Source organism: Trachypithecus francoisi, unplaced genomic scaffold (genome assembly GCF_009764315.1).
Source record: "Trachypithecus francoisi isolate TF-2019V2 unplaced genomic scaffold, Tfra_2.0 Lachesis_group2, whole genome shotgun sequence".
NCBI lineage: Eukaryota > Metazoa > Chordata > Mammalia > Primates > Cercopithecidae > Trachypithecus > Trachypithecus francoisi.
Genome location: NW_022681465.1, coordinates 122,663,220 through 122,689,324, shown reverse-complemented (window position 1 = coordinate 122,689,324; position 26,105 = coordinate 122,663,220). Strand labels below are relative to the sequence as shown.

Here is a 26,105-nt window from a genome sequence, read left to right as displayed (position 1 = left end):
GGAAATATGATAGAGCAGAGAAACAGGGAGAAAAACTGGAGGACTCAACAGGGCCCAGCAACCAGGGCTCAGGAACGGACCCTTCACACACACAGTGTTTTGATTTTTTTTTAAAGTACACACATGGTAAGTGTTTTGTTCTAAACCTTGACATTCAGGGCCTTCTGAGTACATCATCTTGTCAGGAAATACTGAACTATTCAGTACACAACAGGTCAGAGGTACCTATCCAATGGCCTGAGGATGAAATCCTTATTGCAACATTTTGCATCATGCCACATAAATAAAATGCGTTTATTCAATCCTCTTGTGTTTTAAAAATTGGAAAATTTCATAACACACACACACACACACACACACACACACACACCACACCAAACCACATTTCTATTTTCTCTTGAAAAACAAAATTCAGGAGCTCAGGCAACCCTAGGTTCCCTGGAGGCAGCCATGGAGTAGCTGCCCCCTTTAGATAGGACATATGCTCTCTATTCGCCACAGTCCTCACTATTCCCTATTGTGTCTCCTTCACTAGTTTACTTGACCTTCCTTGCCTTAGTGGTCATTTAGGTTTGCAACCCCAGTGCAGATTCATAAGCCCAATTGTAGCAATTTGTTCTAGGGCATATTAGGCACTAGACAAGGACGATGGCCATGGGGAGAAAGAAATGGCAACTTGACTTGCCTTCATACAAACAGAATGCCACGCTGGCAATCCTTCTCACTCATGAGGCCTATTTAGGCTCTTTTTTTCTCATCTAGATGCTCCTTTGTTTCCTATTGCTCCTAGATCTCTCAGCATGGGATGTTACTTCAAATATGTAAGGCACCAAAACAACCCAGGCTGGCAGAATTACTAGGCAAAGATAGCCCAAGGCGCAGAGCTCATGAAGCATGGAGCAAAAGAAAACACAAAAGGGCAGAGTCTTCTGGTCACTCATTCTCTCCCGGGATGTTTGGCTCCCTCAGGCAAGGTGCGTAGGTGCAGAGAGAGATAAAATTAAGCTGCTTATCCAGAATTAGATGCTGAGGACAGCCTCACTGGTCCCCAGCATCAGCAAGATCTAACAGCCTATCCCTGTGTCCTGTTTCCTTTGGGAGGAAGGCTGGCAGTTAGTCAACTCAGCCTGGCTTCCATGAAAGGAACTCTTAACTATCTGGTACATGGACAAGAGCTGGAGGGGAATTTTAAAAGCACCATATTATGGAGCAAACAGAGAGTAAACAAACATTTGAAATGAAGTTTAGCAGTTCTATGAGGAATCCTGAACACAGGCCTCCCTCTTTCACCAGAGGGATGGATTCTCCCTCTTTGCAGCAGAGATTCCAGGATGCTTTCTCTGTCCTGGTTCATCCCCATTTCAGGAGCAGTGGTGTACCTGCTGTGTGAAATGATAGTAATTCAGCATCCTCTCTAGAGACTACATCTCTGTGTGCTTTTCCCAGGCAGTTTCCAGGCACTATCTTATTTAACCCTCACAACGGCACTATGATTATCTTCGTTATTCTGATAAGAAAACTGAGGTTCAGAGTGGTGTCAGACTCAACCAAGGTCGCCCAGCAATAAGTGAAGCTCCAGCCTGTTTCACTCCAAAGCCATCTCTTATCTACTATTTAAAGTCTATACTCTCTTTTCCATTTTCCCTATGTGTGAAGAGCAGCTATGTTTGCTAGCCTTGACCATCCCTGGGTGTGCTTCAGGTGGACAAAGGTCTGGTTGGGTTTGGAAGACCCTGCTTGCCTCTTGGGAGTGCAGAGGCATCTGAAGTCCTCCTGACTCCCAGGAGGGAGCCTCAGCATGGGATGCTGATCAAGCCTTCATTGGCACAAGGTGGCAGGTCCTTTATTGAGTGGCTGGCACCTGTATGAGGCAAGGCTTTCCCCTTCAGGATCACTGACTGAATGCCGATGTGGGAGCTGATATGCCTGACTCTGTGCTCCCCTCACTCTGAGCAGGCCAGGGGACAACCGTAGGACAGAGATAATAGCAACAGCACGCAAGGTGGGATGTCCCAGCTGGCCTCATTCAAGAGGCTGCCTGGTACTCAAATTGACAACTGTGACATCCCAGCCAAAGACCTCACCTCAGCCCAATCTGCTGGTGGGTCCAGTGAGTCAGGCTGGACTGCCTGGTGAATTCTGTGTTCATCAGTATTTCCCCAGATGCAGATCCAATGATCTTTTGGAGCCACCTGCTCCAGATCTATCTCTCAAAGGACCCTTGGAGATCATATAAATGAAAAGAGAGGGAAGGCTGAGATGATCCAACTAGGTGAACCACAACCACCAGGTGAACAGCAGGGGCCACATGGCCTAACAGGTAATGCATATTAAACACTTCGCAAGGCCAGGTACCCCCATTTAATCTCCCTTTGACAGGTGACACTTCTGGGACTCAGAGAGCTTAAATAACTTTGACCAAAGTTCCACAACCCGTAAGAGGTAGGACAGTATTTGGACTCATGCCATCATAGCCCAAAGATTTTGTTTCCAATCATCATGCTGCCCTGAGAGCCAGTCCCCTCACACTAAGGGCCTGAGGGAGCCATCTGAGGCTGATGGGAGGCGGTGGAGGCACCCTGTTTGTAGCCACTTCCATTAACGCAGCAGGTGATTTTACCATAAGGCAGAACAACAACAAAAAGAGCCGAGCTCCCGTCAGAGGAAATTAAGGAGAGTGGCACATTGGAGAGTGAGAGTGCATGTACAGCACCTTCTAAATTTATTTCCAAGTGTGAGCTCTAGGAGGCCCTCTGCCACCCCCTGCCTTAGAGCACTTTCAGCTGCCACATATGTTCCATGTCAAGAGGTATTAGCACTCAGTCCATTGACTAACCAGCATAGCTGTGCTGCTGAGAGATCTTGCTTTCTGGGAGCTGTGGCCTTCAGGAAAAGCAAAGCAGAAAACAGAAGCCACTGGGAGTCAAAAAGCTAGAGTTGGAGGAGAAAAATGAAATGCCCATGTCGGGGCTAGGGAGAACCCTCGTGACTCAAGTCTTTCTGCTAGGGGGACCAGGGCTGGCCTGTGCAGAAAAGTCCCAGGTGTTCTCATCACTAGTAGCAGCTTCCAGTTTCATTCATTTGGGGTCCAGGTAGCATGGGGAGATGGCCCACAGGGGGAAAACCAGCTCCATTCTGATCCACTAAAAGGACCCACCACACCCAGGCTTTTGAAAAGTCCCATGGGGAGAAGATCGCTGAGCCCCACTGTTAGCTACTGCCTTTGCTCTGATCTACTCTTCAATGAAGGTTCCCCCTGGGAGCCCACAGGCCTTTTGTGCAAAGTTTGGAAAACACAGACATCTGGAGTCAGGCTTAATGATCAATTGCATCAAAATCACTTTGGCAACTCCAGCAATTCACATGTTGACTCAGTGGCCCAGTGCAATCATTCTGGTAGCATTTATATTCTCCACACTTGACCAAGGGTCTGTGGAGGACACTGGTCATGTTGTTCCTCCCACTTCTATGGTATTTGTCTAGAAATGCCAAAAGCATATTCCAAACTCCAGAGAGCAAGGCCTCCTCAGAAAACCGGTGCCAAGAAAGAATGCAGTGGCCCTTCCGGGAGAATGGATGAAGCTCTTCCGGAAAAGACTGTGGGATGAGAAGATGGGCCCAGGCTCCTGCCAAGAAAGATGCTCTGCGGGCCGTCTTTTCCTAAAACCGGGATGGGGCGTCTGTTTCTGTTTCACGAACACTCAGATGCAGATACACAACAGGAGAAAGATGGTACCAACAGGCATCCGGCATAACCCTTTCTCTAGCTCCTTTAGTAGGATAATTTATAAAAAGTGGGTTATAAAGGCTCTTTGTTATTTAAAAAAGTATTCTGTGTGTCCCTGGAAGTAGTTATCACCTCTACACATTGGCATGAACCCTTAGTGAGGACACCAACTAGGGGAGCCATTCTGCACCCCTAATTAAGCTACAGGATATAGAGCCAAACCTCACGTATTAATATGCCTTCCTTCTTTTTATTTCTCTAGTATTAATCCTCTGTCGTCCTGAATTTCTTTATCTATTAATTGTAATAATGGCCACTCTCCCACCTTAGAACATTATGTTATCATCCTTTCCCTATAAAATGTGGGGACTAATTTAGACCTTCAGCAACCTACTGAGGCTGGATGTGGGGAAGAACCCAACGAGAGCTGATGCCATGAATTCTGACCCTGCCCAGAATCTTCTCCATGCTTGAAAATGGGTGCTCTAGGCCACATCTTGCTAAACACCCAAGGGGAAGCAGGAGGAGCCCTCTAAGTCCCAACTAGGGGCAACAGTGACTCTTCCCTTCTCTCCTATTGGTGACTGCACTGCTTGTCAATGGCTGTGGGTTGTCATGGCGATTCCTGATGCAAGAGTAACCAGGCATGCAGCAACACCATTGGGTGGCCTGTCTGAGAAACAAGACCTCTTTCTACCCAGATACACAGGAGGGTGCTAGGAACGGGCTGTAAGCCACTGGGTTTTCCTAAGGGAAACAGATGAAAGCTGAGATTCCCAGAGACCAGAGAGGGAGAACTATGATTTGGTTACCAGATCAAGTGACCTCACCTATGGTGACTTGCCCATTCCTTCCCTCATGACTGTTAGGGTGGTAACTTGCCTATCTGATTGCCACATGGTTACCAATCAGTCCTTTAAATGGGGTGAACCATTCATTCAATGACTAGCATGGATTTCAGAATTTAAGTCTACCCAAGGGCTTTCCAGGTACACAAGAGAGGAAGAACCTCTCCCTCAAGAACGCATTGCCAAGTCAGTCTGCTTCTTCTGCTGGAGAGAATTCTCATTGTCCCACCTCGACTGGGTCTCTAAGCATAAGCAGCTCCTTGACTATCCTCTCACAGGGATCAGGGCAAACATTAGAGGGCTGATGACAATGAACCACAGAAAGTTCCACGGACACAGAGCCGTGAATTATGCTGAGCCATAACAAAAGGAGTTGATCTGCAGTTCAGCAGCACCCTCTCTGTGGCTTGAGCCATTGAGAAATTCTTGCTCTGCATATAAAAAAACTGGCTCTGCAGATCTTTCCGTGACTGGGTGAAGCAGACGTCTCTGGATGGATGTGCTGTGGTTAAGGCATGGACTGCCCAGGTTCCAATCCTGGCTCCATCATGCTAAGTGACAATGGTCAAGTCACTTAACCCTCAGTTTCCCAATCTGTAAAATGGGCCTTTCCACAATACCTTCCTCTTAGCATTGTGGTAAAGATTAAATGAGATGATGCACATGAAATCACTTAGCAGTTTCAGGTCCTGAAGCATATTAAGTATTCAATAAACATTAGCTGCTATTATTAGCAGAAGTAGTTCTTGTGAAACAGCTGGTGGGGAAAAGTGAACTATAGGGAGTGAAGTTTTGCTCACTGCTCTGTAATTGGCATGTTGCTTGGCAAACTCCGAGAGCCTCAAATGGTCTTGTCTGCCTTCCAAGAACAATTAAACAACAGGTGCTAGAGTTGTCTTAACTTATTCCAGCCCAAAGACAGTCTGGTTTGGTTTAAGACCACCTGGAGCGGGTTTAAAAGCTTCCACCTCAAATGACTGCCCTCCCCACTTAAGTGACTTTCCTATGCATGTCATGTGATCGACGAGCACTAAATGAATGCTCCTTACTCCCTGGAGGGGAGCTGTAACAACGAAATGAGAGCCTTTTCCTGCTTTGGGGAGGATGGACCTCTGAGCTACAAGGTGAGGGATCTCAGGGCACGATGGCTGGCTGCCCACAGAGGATCGCCATCTCCACTGATGTCCCAGAAGCCTATGAGCCTGGGTGGGCAGGGCAATGCAGAGGAGCAAGACCGTTCACCCTGAGCTTCCAGTGAGGAGGAAGACAGGTAATTTCTCTAATAACTGAGCTGCTCCCACCCCTGGAGTTGGGATCATGTGCCAAGTGATATGTCCTGTTCTCACCTTGGGTTCTGAGATGCCTCCATGTGGGATATTTCAATTCTAAACATCCTTCCTAGTGTCCAAATGGGCACCAACTCACTTCCTAGCAGCCAGTTTTAAGGATGGAAGCTGCCAGATTACCTTGCATCCCCGAAAGACAATAAGGGTTGCTAGTAATAAACAATAAATGCGTGTTTATACAATGAATGGCTGCAGGAACTGAACACGTTTAGGATTAATTATAGGAAGACATACTAGCTATTTTCAAACATCTGAAGACAATGATAACAGACTTTTCTGAGTTTTCTAGAAACCATTACTGATGTTTAGTATAAGAAAGAGCTTTCTCACCTTCCAACTAAACAGTGAGGACTTATCAGAGGAACCATCAGCAAATGAGTGACAGGAGGATTTGTGAGAGCGTGCATGGGAGGGATTCCTGTCCTAGCCAAGTAGGAGGCTGTGCTTGGAGCCCTGAGATTCCTTTGAACGCTAAGATTTTGGAACTTAAACTGAAGGGGGTAACTCTTGTGAGGCTCTAGGGGACCAGGGACAGAATATCATGTTTAGGACAGCTGAGGCTTGTTCCTTGTGGATGCACTTACTGCAGCCTCTAAAAAATGGAGACATTCTCTCCAGAATGGCCAAGAATTTTGGGCATTTGCCCAAACGAACACACCAAGAAAAACTCCCAGGAGGCTGGCTGTGTACATACCGGACTGGGCAAGTTTGATAGGATGGCCAAAAAGTCTAAAGGAGTAAGGGAAGTGGGGAGGCAGGCAGGAGAAGCAACTACAATGTACCCACTTTATTATAGCCAGCATCACCGCAAGTGCCAGCAAGGAAATCTCCAGGGCCACTTCGTGTGGCAGAGGCAGTTCAGCTTTGCGAGTACCCATAATTTGAGAGATGGAATGAGAAGAAAAAATGCAAACCTCTCACAAAGAGCCTCTGAGTCAAAGGAGAGGAAAATTACCCTGACTACCAGGGTATTCTAATCAGAGCCTTCTTATCAGTGTCTCCAGTCTAACAGGCTGGACACTACAGCAGTCTACAGCAGGCTGAACACTAAATTAGATCGAATCAGGGCCTGCTTTCCAACCACCCAATGGCAGGTCAAAACCCAGTGACAGCTACTTGAGTCCCAGTGACTGGTTCTTTCTGGTAAGGCCTGCCTGAGTTGTGTCAACTCGGTTTCAAGAGAGGAGAGATGCTTCCTCTTTAACCCAAGCTACTTGATTCCATCTGCTCAAAATGGTGACATTAAACTGGAGTTGCCTTCCCAACCCATGCAAACTCCTGTTAGTTCTATTAACCTCATGACTACTATCAGCTTGGAGCTGAGATACACATCTTTTTTTTTTTTTTAATTTATTTATTTTTGATAGTTTTTTTTGAGTTTTAAAAACAACTTTAAGATATAATTCACCTACCATACAGTTCACCCATGCAAAGTATACAATTCACAGTTTCTTAGTATAGTCACAGAGTTATATAACCATCACCACCAACAATTTTAGAACATTTTTATGACCCTGAAAAGAAACTCTGCATCCCTAAGCTATCATCGACCAGTTTCTCCCTTTTTACTCAGCTCTAGGGAACCACCAGTCTCCTTTGATTGGAGATACACATCTTTTTAAGTATACATGCACTGTGCTAGGCACTGTGATGCACATTCTGTGTCTCCTTAATCTGTGCAAAGTCATTTTCCTTCCTGCACACAAACACAGATTATAAAAGGAAAATCACACCAGCTTGGTGGAACACAACACTGCCAAATTCACCTCAAGGTGGATACTATTGATACTCTTCTTTCAAGGGATTAATAGCTACTACAGTTAACTAGCCTTATGGTGGCAGTTATAATGTACAGTTTCTTTGCTACAAGCAAAGAATACCATCTGTGAAACACCCATCTCCCTGCAGAGCCCTGGCCTGTCATTCTAACACACAGCCTTAAAAGCCCGCCAAAGGCTGGGACCATTGAACGGAAATGTGCCCACACAGAGACACACAGAGTGGGGCAGACAGGAAGGCAGAGATGAGGGAAATGCAGAGAAAGAGACTTTTCTCTCTCTTGCTTTCAGCTTCACTGAAACAAGCCTCATTGCTGGTATGACAGTTCTGCTCCCTGGAAACTTGCTGGGCATCTCATGCCTACATAATTCACATTATTGTGTGTTCTGGGAGAATCTGTCCAGAGCTGAGTCTTAAAGGACATGGGAAAGGTAGAGGAAAGATGTGAGAAGAAAGGGCTGGAGGAAAACTCTCACTTCCTCCTTGAAGAATCCCTGGGCATCAACCACATAAGATGCATCCCTTGTTCCTCTCTCCTTCTTTGCTCTTGTGCCTGCCACCGCTTTGGAGCCCCAGCCCGCAAACCCATGCTGTGGGTCATCTGAACTGCATGTGGGAGGCGGGGAGGTGCAGGCCTCTTCCTCACTGCCTGTGACTTGGAGGTGATTTTAAAAAGACACACATACACCCCTGCAAACATACATCATGTGCTATTCAGAGGGCTGGGAGGTTTCTGAATGAAGGGCATGGCCATGTACGTTCTTTTCCGGTTTTCATACCTATTCTGCTGTGTGACTGGGGGAGAGTCATGTACCTCTCTGAGAGTTGGTCTTCTCCATTGCTTAAAGGACACTCAAGATCAGTTCCTAATACCCAGAGGAATTGTGATGGTCACAGAGCAAACGTGCACATGCATGCACACACACAGATACACATACTCCCACACCCATGGTACATGTGTGTAGATGCTATAGCTGCCTCATCACAAATCATAGATGATTCTACCAGCACAGAAGTTAAACCATACTATGAGCTAAATTCCTTTCCTTCCTTCTCCACATCAGAGTTCAATTATCTTCTTCAAACATTTAAGCGCAAATGACCAGAATGAAATAAATGCAAACAAATAATCCCTGAGCTTAAAATTCGAGGCAACAACCCTTCCTTTAAATTAAGTAAACACTCCCCTCCACCCTGTCTTTCCCAGATGGAGTCACATTGGTGACTGATTCTGCTCCTCTTGAATTATTCCTCCCGCCCCACCCCTCTTCAAGGTCACATGTCCATCAGCAGCTCTGTCTCAGCTTTAGTACTGGAATTTAGTGTGTGAATGTTTTAGTTCCCTACACTCTTAGCACACTACTGAAAAATGTTTTTCTTTTTGTTGGATTTGACTCTTTCCTAATTTCTAGCCCCAAACCCTGTGCTTAGTATCTTCATGCCTGGGCCAGGGCCCTCAGCTCTATCATCTGGGTTTGTGCACACTGACCTCAGTCTTCCTCTGCCCACTCGCTGGCTCTCCTTTCACAAAAATAGGAAATGGGGGTGAAGCGTGGACAGCTCAAAAATTATTTTTCTCTTTTGTCTGCACATAGTCAAAAGAACTCTCCAGAGCATGACTCAAAGTTTTCAGGTGGAAGCCTTCCAACAGTACCAAAGACACAAACAGTGACAAGGTTCCTACTCACAGCAGCTGTAGGGACACCAGCCCATCAAATAGTCCCTTGGCAATCTCGGTGATCTTGTTCCCATAGAGGACCCTGAAAGAGAGAAGGAGAAGACAGCAATCACCACGGATGTGAAGCCACCAGAACCCAGTCCTGCAGGAAGCCATCACCTCGGCCAGTTCTGAGTATGAGATCTCAGGACAACCCCTTCCACGGCCTGCCTAATCCCTTCTCATCAGTGAGACAGAGGCAGCCAAGAGCAGCCAGGGGCTGGAAGGGCAGGTTGTCTGGGAGGCAAGGAGAAATGGGCTCTATCCTGCTCCATTCCTGGGCAACCTAGCCCAATACATAATCCCCAACAGGAAGAAGAGGTCTCTGTGGTATCTCCCTAAGCTGCTAATATGACTCACACCCCAGCAATAAATACACAGTGTGGGAGACTGGCCCTGTGTCTTCAATGGGTATTGATCAGGTTGAGCCCAGCCTACAGGACGTTTCCTTTTAATATCCCTTTGCATCTTAGGAATTTCCAAGCTGAGTCATTTAATCATCCATCTAGACAGGGCTTTGTGCATCTGGGGTCATCTCCAGATGGTGCAGGGACTGCTGAGTCAAGGACTGACTCTCAGGAAAAACTAGGGAGCTTTGCTGTCTCACAGTAATGGCAGCTTTTACTTTCTATCCACTTTTCCTATTCTTTGAGTTCCAGGAACCTAGGAACTCAGAACCCTTTTACCCCTTTCTCCTACGGGCCTCCAGTGACCCTCATACTGCTGTCTCTGATTCATGGGTCTCATCTTTGGTGTCTTGGTGAGGCTGGGGAGGAAGGCTACTGGGTCTCCCACTCCAGCACAGTGCTCAGGGGCGTCTCTGTGCCTGGCCCTTGCTGGTGCTCTGCACAGGCACCAGAGAAGCTCGGCTGGCCTCTCTCTGCTCCCATCCACAGCACGGGCTTTGCTGTCTCTTGGGTCCAGACTCCTCTGTGACCCAGGGAACTGAGCATAGGAGAGTTTGGTTGTTTTTCTCAAGTCCTCTCCAGAGCCCTGAAGTGCACGGAATGCATGCAATATTCCATTTTCACTCGGATCGCAATCCAGGCTGTTATCTTTCTTTGGGGAGACAAAATATTAGGATGCGGAAATGGTAAATGGGCGCGATAAACCAAACCCCCCTTTTCCAGACGCCACTGGGAGTGAAGAGTGAATGTCTCCGTCAGCCTACGGGTGTGTTTCATTAATGTTTCAACAAATTAATGACTAAATAAAAGTCAGCATGATAGCTCAGGCGCACATTTGTAATTCATATTAATGCCCCACCACTCACTGTGCCAAATGCAGTAATGTCCCTGTCTGCCCGTCTCAGCTGATGTCAGGACTTCTAGTGTAGCAGAAGCTGGGGGGCTTGGGGCAGAGGGGTCCTCACACCACCCGCCATGCCTTGGGAGGGCAGGCCTCTGAGCCCAGTGCGTCAAAACCACTGGGAGTGGAGGTGGGCTGAGGCTCTCCTGCCTGTGTGGTCACCTCAGGCATCTGGGTGTACACCTGTCTGACTTCCCACGCCAGGTCTTGCCTTGACTACCTTCTTCTTGCCTTTCAGGTCTGAGCTCAAACATCTCTTCCTTGGGAGATGTCTCTTTAATATTTTAATGTTTTATACCACCTCTTACCCTATTTTAGTTTCTTCATATCACTTCTCTTTATGTCACATTACGTTACTTAAATATTTATTTAATTTTAATTTTTTCTGCCTCCCTCCCCTGCACCTCCCATTTTTCCTTGCACGTAGGCCCCATGAATGTAGTGACATTATATGGCTGTTCATGAATGGGTCTCTAGACCCCAAAATAGAACAGAGTCTAGCACAATAAATATTTGTTGAATGAATGAATGCACACACAGGTAAGGAGTAAAGGCTCTCCAGCCCTTTACCTTGGCTGCTCCTGAGCTGGGATTGGGTGTGTTTGTGTTCAATGGTAAGCTCTGTCGGGCCAAGGATCCTGTGTGTTCACTTCACTGCCATACTCGCAGTGCCTATAATACTGCCAGTACACAGTAGGCATCTACTGCGTGGATGAATGAACACACTGGGAGTGACAGGTGCTTCACTTAAACAATGCTCACATGTATTTCAGAATCGGGTAGCAGCACGTCAATTTCATGTTTGGCAACCAGATTTTGAATTCCTTTTCCTACGAGACAGGAAGCACCTCATTGCCCTCAGACTGTCTCCAAATCCTGGCTGAGGGAAACCAGACAAGGGAAGAGAGAGGGTGGGGGCAGAGACAGGATCCTGGTGGCAGACGGCCCCTCTCCCTTCTCCTCTGTGATCTTCAGCACAAGCAGACACTAATCTCACACATGGTCCCATCTTTGATATCCCAACCAGATGTTCTATTCGATAAATGAAACTAATTTACTCTGCAAGCAGCAGGCAACAGCTGAATCAGAGACTTCCCAGTCCTCATCTCCTTCCTGGTGGGATGGGGCCAGGTGGGGGAAAATGCGCATCTTGTTACCTGTCCACTCATAAATTAGGTAAACAGGCTGCATGGCTGCATGGAGAGGCAAAATATAGACAGACCGATCAAGAGTGTGGGTTCTGGAGTCAGACAGCGCGGGTTCAAATCTTGCCTTTCCTACCTGTTACTGTGGACTTTGGATAAGTCACATTTCTGAATAAGTAAATGGTTGAATAAAACAAGATTTTTTTTGGCATATTAACTCTGTGCCAAATACACAGAGGTGCTAGGGATACCTCCATGAACAAAACAGATAACAATTCCTGTCTTGGTGGAGCTTAGATTGCCCAAGTTCTTTAGCTGTAAAAGCGAGATGACAATATATTTTATATTTTAGGTTGTGGTGAGGACTAAACCTGACAGACTCCTAGAACAGTAGCTGGTACCCAGTCAACGCTCAGTAAACGGTGCTAATTATTGTTTTACTGTACACACGATCATCACTGGATGTGTTAGGTGGGAATGGGATCACTGTCCCTGTCCTGCCTACTAAGAAGCATCCAGAGAAGGCTCAAGTGACTTCCCTATGCCACACACGAGTCACTGACAGAATGAGGACATTCTATACCTTCCTGCCCGCAGGGGTCTCGGAACTCCTGGTGGATGAAGCTTTGCTTCCAACCAGTGGGTTGCCTATGGCTTTCAAAATCAAAGACAGGAAGGGCTATAGGATGGGGTGGATTTTTTTTAGGACAATGGCCACGAGGGTGGTCTGGAGAGAAAGCCTGAAAATCAGCCGAAGAAAATGAGCTCCTCACTTGGTGAGGCCACGCAAATGGGTGGGATGCGGTAACAAACACGCATCACCATCTCTCCTTACACCAGAAAGACAGCGCTGCGGTGGCATGTGGGGCGGGAGTGGGACGTGGGGTGGGAGGGGGATGTGAGGTTGGAGTAGAAGATGCATTCGAATTAGAAGCCAATAACTGGGAAAGCTGCTAGGCACTTAATCAATAAAAATAATGCATTTGGGTTGTAGAAATATCCCCCAAGATCAATTTCCCCTGAAGAAATATTTGTTTCTTTTACCAGGTTGCCACAAGTGTGTAAGGGAACATAAAGTCTTGATAAACACCTCCTGAAAAATACGACGGTCGCGTCTCTCTTCCCTACAGCGCCCCCCGCCCCCGCAACCAACCACCCTCAGCCCCCGGCTCCAGCCCCACTTACAGTGAAGTGAGTGATTTCAGGCCCTGGAAGGCATCTGGAGCAATATCCGATATCTGATTCTTGCTGATGTCTCTGAAAACATTAATGGTAAAGTCTGAGAACGTGGCTCAAAGGTGCGATAACGGTCACTCCTAAGTGTGAATCAAGCATTTCAGGCATTCAAAATGGTAAGGATTAATTAATCAATCAAGCAAATCATTTATTCACAGTGCAAGAGAAGGAGCTTAAAGACCCTTCAGTTCAACTATCTCATGACAAAGTGCACCACGTTTACATCACTCTTCTTGGTTTTCAAAGAATACTCACCCGCAGCATCTTGACCAGGACACAAGGCTGTGAACACGTGAGCCATCATTTTGTAGGTGGAAAATAGAACCCAGTCAAATTAGGGCCTTATGTCTCATTACCAAGCAATGAATGGCACAGATGAAACAGGAACCGGCTTCACCCAACCAACCACAGGCCAGGGTTCCAGTAGGCATCTTCTTGCCTCATGCCTCAGCAGCTGCTCATTTTTCTCCCAGAAAGCCCTGAGTCATTTCACCTCCCCAGTGACTTTTCCTCCCTGACCTGAAAGGAGGTTTTGAGCAGTGACTTAAGTTTCTGTCTGGTCCAGTGCAAGCTCTAGGCTGTGTGATGTAAGCACATCCTGGGATTCTCAGGGGACGCCTTGGAGATGTGGGCTTGTCACTGGCTGGCAGTGTTCCTCACCCGGGAGCAAGCCCAGGGCATGAGAATGTCCCAGGCTTTGGATAATGTGAGCAAGAGGGATGCTGTGGGCCAGGAGAATTCTATTAATGCTGGGCCTGGGGCCTGGGGCAGCTAACCTGGCTTTGCAGGTGCAGAGGAATCTCCTTGACCCTGGCTCCTTCCCAGAGGCCCTGAGGTTGGTCAACTGCTGGCATCCCAGTGACTTCTGAGAACCCAGACACCAGTTCTTGCTAATGGCCCTTCACTGAGGGGAAATTCTTTCTCTTAGAGTCATTAGCTCAGGGATGGCCTCTGGGCTCCTGTCACTGGAAGGAGAGATGCTCCAATTTCCTGTGACATCAAACCTCTCCAGTTCTTTTTCTTTAACAAAATAAATCAATGGGTCTTTGCTTTTGTGCAGAAGTGGGAGAGCTGGGGTCTTGGAAGGTCAAAAAGGAGGTGAGGAGAGAATATGGAGAAAAAAAGCACAACAGAGCAGATTCTTAAGCAACTGACTCCAGCAAGGCCAGCCACTCCAGCCTCCCAACCTCTTAAGCACATGCAGTGGGAATCTTCCTGAGCCTGTTTCCTTCCTTCTTCTAATAGACTTCAAAAGAACCACACCACAACCTTTGCCGAGGCCTCTGCTTCCTCCCCTCCCTGCCTCCAAAGCTTGTACTTTGAACGATATTTCACAGGTTAAGGCTTCTTCAGTACAGCTGTCTAGTTTATCCCTTTAGCTGGCAAAATCACCTCCAACAAATCCGCAGATTGCGCTCACAAACTCGTCAGCTTACATCGGGCTTTTCTTCCGAGCTCCGATTTTGTTTAAGGGTCTTAACAAGCAAATACTGTGGATTATCCTAATCTTACTTGCCCTCAGCGTGGCTGCCTATGCAAAGCATTCCAGGCAAGCACGAAGGATCTGTTCAGACTGGACTAGTGGGAGGGCCTGTGTTGTCTTTTTTCCCCCCGATTATGAATTGTCCCTTCAAGGTGCTGAGACCTCTAGTTGCAAGAGGAAGCTCTGTGGCCATCAGGGAAACCCTCTGCTTTAGCTTTGGGAGGGCAAACTGGTTTTCAGTCCATGACTAGACTTCTGGACCCATCTCTCCCTACAGTATGAGGTGAGATGCCTCACGGTTTGGAGGTGATGGACAGTGGGAATCGGAGAAATGACAGATAGTTTAGCTGGGAATTGACCTTGGTCATTTTGTCTTTTTTATTTTTATAAAAACTGTATATTTAGGCTGGTCCAAAGGTAGTGAGTTCTCCTAATGGATTGTTCACAGTCAGTTACAGATCAAACTCCTTGTTCTACTCTTTCCTCCTTTTTCACTACTGTACTCAACTAGTCTTTTAAAAATGTATACAAATTTGGGGTGCAACACAATGTTTTGATATATGCTTTCATTGTGGAATAGCTAAATCAAGATACTTAGCATAGGCATTACCTCACATGCTTATCATTTATTTGTGGTGAGAACACTTAAAATCTATTCTCTGACCTGTTTTCAAGTATAAGATACACTGTTGTTAACTGCATTCACCATGTTGTATAATACAATGGATCTCTTGAACTTACTCCTGTCTACCTGAAATTTTGCATCCTTTGGCGCGTCTCCGTCATCTTCATCTCCACCCCACCCCTGCCCCACCAGCCTCTGAACATCACCATTCTACTTTCTGCTTCTAAGAGTTCAGCTCTGTTTAGATTCCATGTATAAGTGAGAACATTTAGCACACTTTGTCTCAATTCTTAATTCTGCAAGAAGGAAACAGCAGCCCTGAGAGGTGAAGTACCTGAGCCCTAAGTGACTGGACACAGCCATTTGGGCACAGAGCAAGCATCTCAAGTCTCCTATCAGCTCAAGGACCCCTCTGCTCTTTTGTTGTGATGGATGCACAACACGGGGCACTGAGGTGGAAGGCAGCTGGGAGATGGTTCCAGTTGCCCACTGACCTCCATGCTTGACCCTGTCCCTAGCCACAGCAGCTGCTCCTAGAACTGATTCTGGGCACTGGGATGACTCTTCACCAGTGCTTCTCAAACCTCATGAGGGTGTAGATTAAAAATGCACTGCAGAAAGTCTGATTTGTAGGCTGGGAGGTTGGGGTGAGGAATCTGTATATGTAACACATCTCCAGGTGATTCCCATGTAGGTGGTCCCTAGGTCATATACTTCAGGCCACGATGTTTTAGAAAATGGTCTCAGACCCACCTTGGTCCTCTGGGGCTTATAAACTGGATGACCAAGAAGGGGTAGCTTTTCCAGACTGTTTGGAATAGAGGTGGCAAATTCAAGTGCCTACAAATGTCATGCAGGGAATGTAAGTGTGAGACACTAGGAAGTCCTGGAGCTTGTGGAACAAGTTGCTCTAAGAGCATGTAAAAGAAAAGAACTCCCAGCACCCCATTCTGGCACAATAATAGAGATCCCAGGTGTCAGGCCTACCAGTTAGTTAACCAAACTTGCAAGACCAAGGGGCTGCCTCTAGTGCTTTTTACTGCTTCTCTGTGTCTTCTCTGCTTTGATATAGGTTGAGTATCCCTAATCCCAAAATCCAAAGTCTGAAATGCTCCAAAATCTGAAATTTGCTGAGCACGGACATGATGTCACAAGTGGAAAATTCCACACCTGACCTCATGTGACTGATGGGTTGCAGTCAAAACTTCGTGTCATGCACCAAATTATTAAAAACTTCATATAAATTACCTTCAGCCTATGTGTGTAAGCTGTATATGAAACATAAATAAGTTTCATATTTAGACTTGGATCCCATTCTCAAGATATCTCATTACACACGAAAATATTCCAAACTCTGAAAAATTCAGAACTCTGAAAGGCTTTTGGCCCCAAGCATTTTGGATAAGGAATACTCAACCTTTTAGTTTGTACTAGGAATGCTTTTTATACTAAGGTGACCACTAGGAATAGGCAGAGACAAAGCCATTCATTCAGGGAGAATTCTTTTCTTTTCTCCCTCCTCCCCTTTCTTCTTTTCTTTTCTTTTCTTTTTTCTTTTTTGGTAAGAGATAAGAGCAGGATGTGGTTCAGCCACAGTTGAGTGGGGAACTTCCTTCTGTTAGTTATTAGGGATAAACTGGTCATGTATATTTAGGAAAACTTAGGGTTTTGAAATCCATTCTCATCAGGGACCCTACCTCTCCCAAGCCACTGACTGCACTTCAGTCTAGGTTTCTGAAGTTCCATTAGTCGAAAATTTTTAAGTGTGCTCTCTTCTCTATTGCCATCCTCTTGGGGAAAAAAAGGGCATCATAATAAACATCAGTAGCATCATAAGTGATCAAAAATTAAATTCACTTTCCAGGTCGTGACTGAGAAGGTCTTATGAATTCTGAATGCACAGATCATGGCAAGTCCAATAGGATGGAGAAGGAGCAGTAAAACATAGTCAAGCTTTAAATTACCTGGACTTCACAAAAAATTAGAGCAGTAACTTAAATCATGCAAGAGATATAGGTTGGGGCAGTGACTGAACTTGTCATTTTTCACTGAAATTACTATCTGGCTGCATAATCAAGCTGAGCTTTAAAAATGAATTGGGGGGGGGTGCATGGAGAGCGGGCTGGGGAAGCAGGGACACCAGGAGATTAATGGCCCAAGGTTTTAAATATTAAGGCCTATATTTATACAGCTCCTCCAGCAGGAATGCTGCCAAGGGGAGGGAAGAAGTACGTGCTTTAAGCTGCCTCATTATATTGGTTTCCACTTCTGGAATTGCACCAGGAGAAAAGCTTGTTTGGTTTGGATTTCCAGGGAGATGGGAAGTTGGCTTCCCGAGATCTGAGGGTAAAGCCTACCAATGCCACTGTTTCGCAGGGATATTTATTTTTAACATAAAAGGAATCAGCAGACACTTAACCTCTTTAATGTGGGCCCTCCCACTCAAGGGAAAGCAATGAATCAGCCTCGTGTGGAAGGAAGAAGCAGGACCGAGTCCATGCATATTTCTACCTGACTCTCTCCTTCCTCTGTAGGAGGGTGAGGTGCAGGGAGGGGGGCGGTGTGCAAAAAGAGTAAGTGGAATGAAAAACTGAAAACAGCAACTTGGTTACTGGGCTCTACTAAATGATTTCCTAGCCTGAAAAAGGGAAGGAGTATCTGTCCAGAATTTTAATACCTGAGATGGCAATGGTTGGGCTGTTTCTGAATCCTACTGGCTTCCCTGCAGAGCCCCCAGCTCTGAGTGACTCACAGAGCAGTGCTCAAGGTCGTCATGGGATGGGGAAGAATGATGACTTTGTCACATGGTGGGGATGAGGGCGGTGATGCAATGGTGCCGTCCAAGCTGCCGTGGTGAGGAAGGAACAGCAGGGTTGGTGTCACCGGGCATTGATGTGATGCAGTGGTGGAGTGATGTGACTTACAGAGCTAACGGGGATGTAGGGGGTGCTCACATGTTGACCATACCCTCCAAGGCTTCTCATTTCATGCAGGAAGAACAGAAAGTCTGTACCATGGTCTAAGGATGCATGTGATCTAGTATCAACCTTTCCAACACAAGCCCCATCCTCCCCCTCACTCGTTCCACTCCTTCTTTCTATTCCACAAACCATCGACACATGCTCCCTAAAGCCTTTTACTTGCTTTTCCTGCTGCTTGGGACAGTCTTTCCTGAGAGCTCAGGGCTCACTCCCTTCCTTCTTTTAGGCCACCTGCACGTAGAGACCTTCATGGGCACACCTACCTAAAAGACCCTCCCACCATCACTGATATTCTGATTTCTGATATTTGTTTCTGTATTTTCTGTGTTCTCCCACTTGAATGCAAGCTCCATGAAAGCAGACTTAGTTTCTGTTCACTGCTCTATCCATAGATCCTTGCTTGCAGCAGACATTCACTCAGTATTTGTTACATGAATGTATGCATGGCTGTAGGGATGCTGGTGACGGTGGTGTAGACAGCTGTGGGGCCACCATCACGTCTCTGCCGAAACTCCTATTTTAGGTCCACATCACTGGAGCCAAGGGACAATAAAAACAGTCATATGGATTTTCCAGGCTAATTCATCTCTACCTCCCACACAGATAATTTTACTTTGCTTTAGTTGGAGAGGCTCTTAGCACTACATGTCCAAGCCCATACACCTCACAATCTTCAGAGAATGCTTCCACATCTTACCTCCCAAGCTTAGGACAGTGTTCCAGCTCTGAAACAGAACTGCCCAGGAGGAATGGACATGGTCCGTCACCTGGACAGACTGCCCACTACACGTCGCAAACAACCCCGGAAATTGAAAACATTTGGGCTCATTTCTCCACAGGGGAAACTCACATTCGCTTCAGTTTCTTGTACTGGGTGAAGGCTCCTGCAGGGATGGATTTGATGGAGTTCTGTTCTAGGCGTCTGGGAAACAGAGCAGAGAAGAGTCAATTAACCATCCACCTGTCAACAAGTGGTCACTGAGGCCTACTGTGTTCTCTGGCCTTAAGGACAGGGAGGTCTCTCTTATCACAGGTGCACGTTCTGGTTGTGGAGACCAGACAAAACACTGCAGCGGCCAGAGAACTCAGGTCCTAGTATATGGAGCACCTGTCCTAGGGTCTAACTCTCTTTGGAGAAAGCTGGAAAGGATGACCTTTCCTTGAGGATTTTTGGTTCTTGCTTATGATAAACTGCCTTTGGCGGCAGCTGTTTTCTTCAGAGAAAGCTGTACAAGTAACGGAGCAGAATGCGGAATACGTCAAAGGGATAAACAGGAGGAAGAGTAAAAAGAGATGGACCATGGGCCAGCAATGCTTATCTGTCATGGAACCATGTCACCACTCAGTTAAACACTCAGCCACACTGCTAATGTGGCAGAAATGTCAATGGTTGACTTCATTTCTGGGCTTTTCCATGGGCTGTTTAAATACAGTGCAGGAACAGCCTTAACATCTTTAGGCTCCCAGCCTGACATTCATCAAACTGGCTCCCTGACATCCTGCAAGGCCCAGGGGCCCAGACTGAACCACTCCCTTGGGCTGCTGCTGGAATCTGTGGCTTTAACCTCTTATGAAGTTTCCTGAAATGCTTCCTCTCCTATTACTTTGAAAGGAACAAGAGACGCTGCAGGCCCAGGGCCCAGAACTTCCTTGGAAGAGAAGGGGCCGTGGGGAATGAGTAAGCATTTCCATTCTTTATTCTTTCATCTCTCAAATGACTTCCTGTCACCAAGAACAGGTGTGGTGGGAAACAGGCATGTGGAGGAGGCGGGGTGCTTTATTAGGGGTGATGAATGGCACCCCAGCCCAGGCTCAGGATCTCATCCTCATCCATCTCCCTTCTCTCCAAGGTGCAGATCTTTTCATCACCTCCTCATTTGGCCTTGATGCTCCCCAAACCCTCAACTGGGAAGACACATAAAAACGTGTGGCAGGGGATGTAGCGGGAACAAAAGGGATAGATGGGAAGAACGGGCTCCCTTGAAGCCTACAGCTAGTGGATGCACATTTCTGGCTGGGATGAACCCATTCATCTTGAAGAGTAATCCCCACTGCAGAGTGGGGGAGACAGTCGTATTAATTTGTGCCTCTGCGATCTCATCTTCATTGGGGGAACAGAGTATTTGTTACTGGAACCGCTAATGGAGCAGTTTGCCAGCAATTTTCCCATTTCAAACAACATCTCAGCTGCTAATGTGGAATGGTTTGTCAGGCCAACCCATAACACAGACAAATCACTCTCCAGGCAAAAGGAAGGGGGAAAGCGGGGAGAAAGGGGAAAGGCGGGTGAGAGGAGAGAGGGAGTATCAGGACATATCATTCTTGGCTGCTGGATGAATAGAGTCTACAAATGAGACTGCCACGGTCTATTAACAATGCCTTTGTACCCTGCTGGAGGGGGGCGGGGAGTGCACTTTACCGGGAGCACAGTCACAGACCTGGTTGGCCAGCTCACAGAGAGCCACAAAAGCTTGCCACAGGGTCTCAGAGACTGTGGGCTACTGGATACAGCCACCCACAGAGACAGCAGACTCGAGACAGCCTGCCTTGCCTGAGAAGTTCCAAGGACATGCTCATTTTCCAGCTGAGCATAGAGTTCAGTAGAGATTTCTTAGCCAAGGCAGCAGCTCCATGGATCTCTGGGGCTGCCAGTCAGGTGGTGCGTGCTCTCCAGGAATCCCGTCATTCACCTGCCACTGTGGCAAGGGATTTCAGCTGGATGATGCCTCCAGGGAAAGCCACTGTCTGTAACAATGGCAACCCCCTCAGTTTTTGCAAGAGGAGCCACTGCTCCCAGCTGCAGGCCAATGAGCCTATGCAAGTCAGGCCAGCACTGGGTGTGAGGTCTGCGGGCTCTCTATGCAGTTCCTAATCAATTACCCTCCATCTTAATGATGGGTGCAAGAATTGAGGGAGAGATAAATCAATGCCATGATGTGAAGCTGGCCCCAAGGAGTTGGAGAATCTGGTGATAGAGGCCAGCCCAAGACGGTGCATCACAGAACCAAATTTTATTGCTACCATAATAAACATCAAGAGCCATCATTTATGAGGTCTAGTTGACTATGTCTATTATCCCTTTTAATCCTTCCACTTGTGAGGTAAACCATATCGGCCCCATTTTGCAGATGAGGAAAAGAAAACCTAGAGAAATCAAATAGCTTGTCCAAAGTGACAGGGCCAGGAACTGGCAGAACTGATATCTCTGTTTCTATCCATTGGATACACTGCCTCTGTATATTTGTGAAAATGGAGGAACTGAAGGGGACTTTCTTAAAGTCACAGAACAGTTTCAGGGATTAGGGCCCCAGGGCTTATACACTGAGACATCATGTGGCCTCTGTGGAAGTAGGTACTCAGGGAAAAGCTGCAGGAACCCAGAGAAGATGAAATATAGATGTGAATATACATAAGACATGCAAATGAAGTGCAAAGGTGTGGCTTCCGAACAAAGAAAAAAGAATTCCAGGCTTAGCCTGTTAAGCCTGGCAGAGATCTTGCTCTGCATCCTGCACACTTGCTCACTCTGCCTTTTGGTTTTCTTTTCTTCTCCTTCTCCTTCTTCTTCTTCTTCTTTTTTTTTTTTTTCTAAGAGACAGAGTCTTGCTCTGTCGCCTAGGCTAGAGTGCAGTGGTGTGATCATGACCCACTGCAGCCTTGAATGCCTGGACTTAAGTGATCTTCCCACCTCAGCTTCCTGAGTAGATAGGACCACAGGCCCGTACTACCATGCCTGGCTAATTTTTAACTTTGATTTTTATAGAGACAGGGTCTCACTATGTTGGCCAGGCTTATCTCAAACTGCTGGCTTCAAGCAATCCTCCTGCCTCAGCATCCTAAAGTGCTGAGATTATAGGTGTGAGCCACCATGCCTGGTCTGGGTTTCATTCTTGTCTGCAGTCACTCAGCTTCTCAGGCTGTTTTGGGCACTGGCTGAACACCTAGCCCCTCCTGGAGTGCCAAGGCCATTGCATGATGAGGGTCAACCCTGCCCAAGGAGGCAGCAGGGATTTGTCTGTGGTGGGAGCATGGTTGTGAACACTTTGTGTACTTTCAGTGTAAAGGAAAGGAAAGGGGAGGGATAACCATCACCACCACCACCACCACCACCACCACCACCACCACCACCAAGAGCTATGATGGATCAGGTGCTCAGATGTTAGACACCAGGCTGAGAGTTTCACATGGTTTGTCTAACTTAATAGTTACATTCTATGAGGCAGGGCTTACTGGTTATTACCGCCTCCACATTAAACATGAGAAAATTGAGGCCCAGAGAGATTAAGTCACTTGCCCAAATTCACAAAGTCAGGGAGAGGCAGAGCTGGGACTCAAAGCCAACTTCATCTGATTTCAAAGCCCAAGCTCTCAATCACCAGTCTTTGCTGAATACCATTTGGAGCTGAAGGACCTTCATTTTCTTAGTCCTTTCCAGCTCGTCCACAGGGAAAATGGCCCCTTTGTCATGGGAGCAAGGTTGGAAAGTGTGCACACATGTGTGCGTGTTCACATGCAGTCTCTGTGCAGCAGGTATGCCTGGAAGGCTTTGCACTTAGCCTAGTCCTGCAACCTAGAACAAGGATGCAAAGGTCCAGACTCCTAATGTGAAAAGCTCAATGGAAAGGACAAAAAGAAGCATTCGCATCAGCAAAAACTGTCACATTTAGGGATGGTCTGAAGCCAACAGCTGATTTAGGTCTCTCTTAACTGGCACATGTGTCTTTCTTTGTCTGGTAAACATTCTTCAGGCTGCAAACTGATTTAATAGAACTAGCATAAAAACAAACATACAAATCAAACATCTGAGTGTCCTCCCGCACCAGCAAAAACAATGGGAACATCTGATGGGGATTTCAGCCATTTGTGCTCTGTATTGATTTGCCCTAGTTCCTCAGATGCTTCCTTAATGATCTGCCATTTGCAAACATGTGACTAAACACAATATATTTCTAGCAATACGGAAGTCAACATTATGTCAGGGAGACTGGCAGGGGCACGGCCGGCGCAGGGGCATGTCTGCAAGTCACCTGGTTAAAAGGTCCTGGAATACGTGGAAACATTGGTGGTGGTGGTGGTGTTGATAATATGATGAACATCTACCATTTATTGAGGGCTTTTGATATGTCAGACACTGTCTTCCTCATACACTGGCTCAAATTATTTTTTTCCAACAGTACTATGAACCAAGTAGTATTATTAATATACCCATTTTACAGATGAGGAAATAATGGTACAAAGAGGTTAATTTTCCTAAGGTCAGATAGCTAGTGAATGGTGGAGCCTGAGTTTGAATCCAGGTTGGTCTGTTGAAGTGCCTGTGTCCTTGACCCTTAGGTTATCCTGCTTCCCACCTAGAAGACACTTTTGTGGTTTCTTAACTCTTTCCCATCTCTCTCAGCCTTCCTTGACTTGGGAACTCTTGTTAGGATGTCCAGATCATGCTGAAGGAAGGAGCCCCTTGTTTATTCTTCCTCTAAGTCATCCTGGGCTAGTTGGATGGACCAGACAACTCAGACCCCAGAGGTTCAGTTCCTAATGCTTCCCTATGTTGGAAGAAGGCTGAAAAGGAAGGTTCCTTTTAAGGTTATGCTCTGGGCCCACCTTCTGGGGAAGTCCCTTTCTGGCCTCTCTCTTTCTTTACCATTGGTCCTCATGGTTCTTCAGAAAGGTAGACTGTTGGCTGGGCACAGTGGCTCATGCCTGTAATCCCAGCACTTTGGGAGGCTGAGGCGGTTGGATCACTTGAGGTGAGGAGTTTGAAACCAGCCTGGCCAACATGGTGAAACCCCATCTCTACTAAAAATACAAAAAATTAGCTAGGCATGGTGGTGGGTGTCTGTAATCCCAGCTACTTGGGAGGCTGAGGCAGGAGAATCGCTTGAACGTGGGAGGCGGAGGCTGTAGTGAGCCAAGATCACACCATTGCACACTCTAGCCTGGGCAACGAGAGCAAAATTCTGTCTCAAAAAAAAAAAAAAAAAAAGAAGAAACAAAGAAAGGTAGAGTGTCTTAGACTCTCTCATCCAGTTTATATGTTTGATCCATAGAGAAGATGAGGAATGGAGGCATATCTGAGAAAAGCCATTCCCAACCTGTGCTGTGTGTAGACACCTGGAATTGCCTGCAGAAAGCAGAGGTACAGACACAGCACAGAGTGAGATTTGCTTTTCTTATTCTGTGCATGTGCTCAGGTGCCACAGAGGAAATTATTTTTTTGTCTTAGAAAAAAATGGATGAAGAATTGCATGGGAACTTGAGACTAAATCATTCTATGATGACACATACATATACATGTGCAGAGGTTTTTGCTTTTCACATTTTTTTAGTAGCTTCGAAACAGTGCAGTGTGCTCACTTTCTCCATGTTATGTTATTTAATCTTCATGGGAGATTTCTAGGTAGGTATGATGACCCCCTTTATGCAAAGCAGGGAACTGAATGAGGCATGAAGATGTTAAGGAATGTGCTTAAAGTAAGAGGCAGAACAGGGATTCAAACCTTCCGATATGGATCCCAAGGCTCTGTTCCTAGCCACTCTGTCTCATCAACTTCTCCTTCATACCACCTGCTCCCATGCCACCCTATCACCCCTCCTTCCATGTGGCAGTCCCACACATGGAAACCTGGTGCTCTCAAAAAATCCAAGAGTCACTGATGTCTATGATTTCTAGAACATTGCGGCTCTTTGGTTCTGTTTGCTGGTTTGTTTTGTTGTGTTTTTAATTCTGTGTGTCTTTCAAAACCCCTGGGGGCTGGTAAGAATGGAATATTTGCTATTGTTAAGTGGCTGCCTCCCTGTCTCAGAGAGACAATGTGGTTAAGGTGGGGCGGGGTGAAAACTGGGGCTATTTCCCCCACCAGATGCTCTCACTTATGACTGGACATGGAAATCTGTCCATGGCCTTTCTTCATGGAAGACATTTAGCTTCCATAGCGGAAGATATGAGACACGGGATACCACCATGGGGAGATACAGAGCAAAAGTGGAAGAAGATGGGACTCTAAGGACAGATGGTCCCTCCAGAGCTTCTGAAGACTCATAAGGGCGTCTGAAGACCACAGAGCAGAGGAACATGTGGGTCTCTGGGGCTTCCCATAATCTAACCCTGCTGGAAGCCAGAGCTGGTTCAGAGAACCGACAGGGTGCAGTGAGAACGGTGCCATTGGTGGGAGCTCAGCTTCGAAGAAAATCTGCAGTGAATCATCATTTCACTGTGGGTTCTCTGGAAGAAAGCTATTTTTAGAGGAATTGGCTCTGGTATTCGGGGACACCAGCACACACTCCTCTGAACTGCTTTGGCTTGGGAAACATCGGAGAGAGTCTGCAAGACTGCTTTGCATGAGAGAAAGGCAACTCCCTCCCCTTCCCCTAAAGTTGGGGAGTGCAAAGCCCCTCCCAAGGTTAAGGCAATTTAAGAGAATTAATAGTAGCTAAGGATTGAGAAGAGGGAGTGGAGAGCTTAACACGGTACCAAACATTCCTAAGGAGGAAGTACAAATCTGGATTATATGGGTGGCCATGGACAAGGGGTGGAATTCTCAATAAGAAAAAGAAAAAAAAAGCCACATTTGGATGTCTTTGGAATGATAAATCAGATACCTCCTATTCATCCTGGGGTGCATCCTGCTGTTTCAACTCTCTGCTCCCTTTTTTCTCATCTTCCCACCCATCTGCTGACCTGTCACATGGCAAAAGACTTTTAGGCCATCACACAGGTCCCCAGATACATGGAAGAAGCAGGATCCCCGCTTCAACCCACTCTCAAGTTCTCTCTTACATGTCACCTCTCGAACTTCCCTAACCAACCATAGAGACTTGTCGCCTCTGCTTTAATTTTTCAGTTTCATTTTATCACAGAGGAGGAGGAGGCAAGCACAGCAAGAAAAGTCCTGGGCAATCCATCTGGTAGA

The 26,105-nt window shown here is 46.6% G+C and overlaps 1 protein-coding gene across 3 annotated transcripts in view; it reads right to left on the bottom strand.

Moving 5' to 3' along the window:
* The window catches only part of SLIT3 (slit guidance ligand 3), a 645,016-nt gene that overhangs the window by 115,858 nt on the left and 503,053 nt on the right, over positions 1–26,105 (bottom strand). For all 3 annotated transcript variants that reach the window (XM_033180336.1, XM_033180338.1, XM_033180337.1), the window contains 3 exons: positions 19,046–19,117; positions 13,056–13,127; positions 9,389–9,460 (listed from right to left, as the gene is read on the bottom strand). In XM_033180336.1, the coding sequence (XP_033036227.1) occupies positions 9,389–9,460; positions 13,056–13,127; positions 19,046–19,117 (216 nt within the window). The remainder of the gene's footprint in view (positions 1–9,388; positions 9,461–13,055; positions 13,128–19,045; positions 19,118–26,105) is intronic.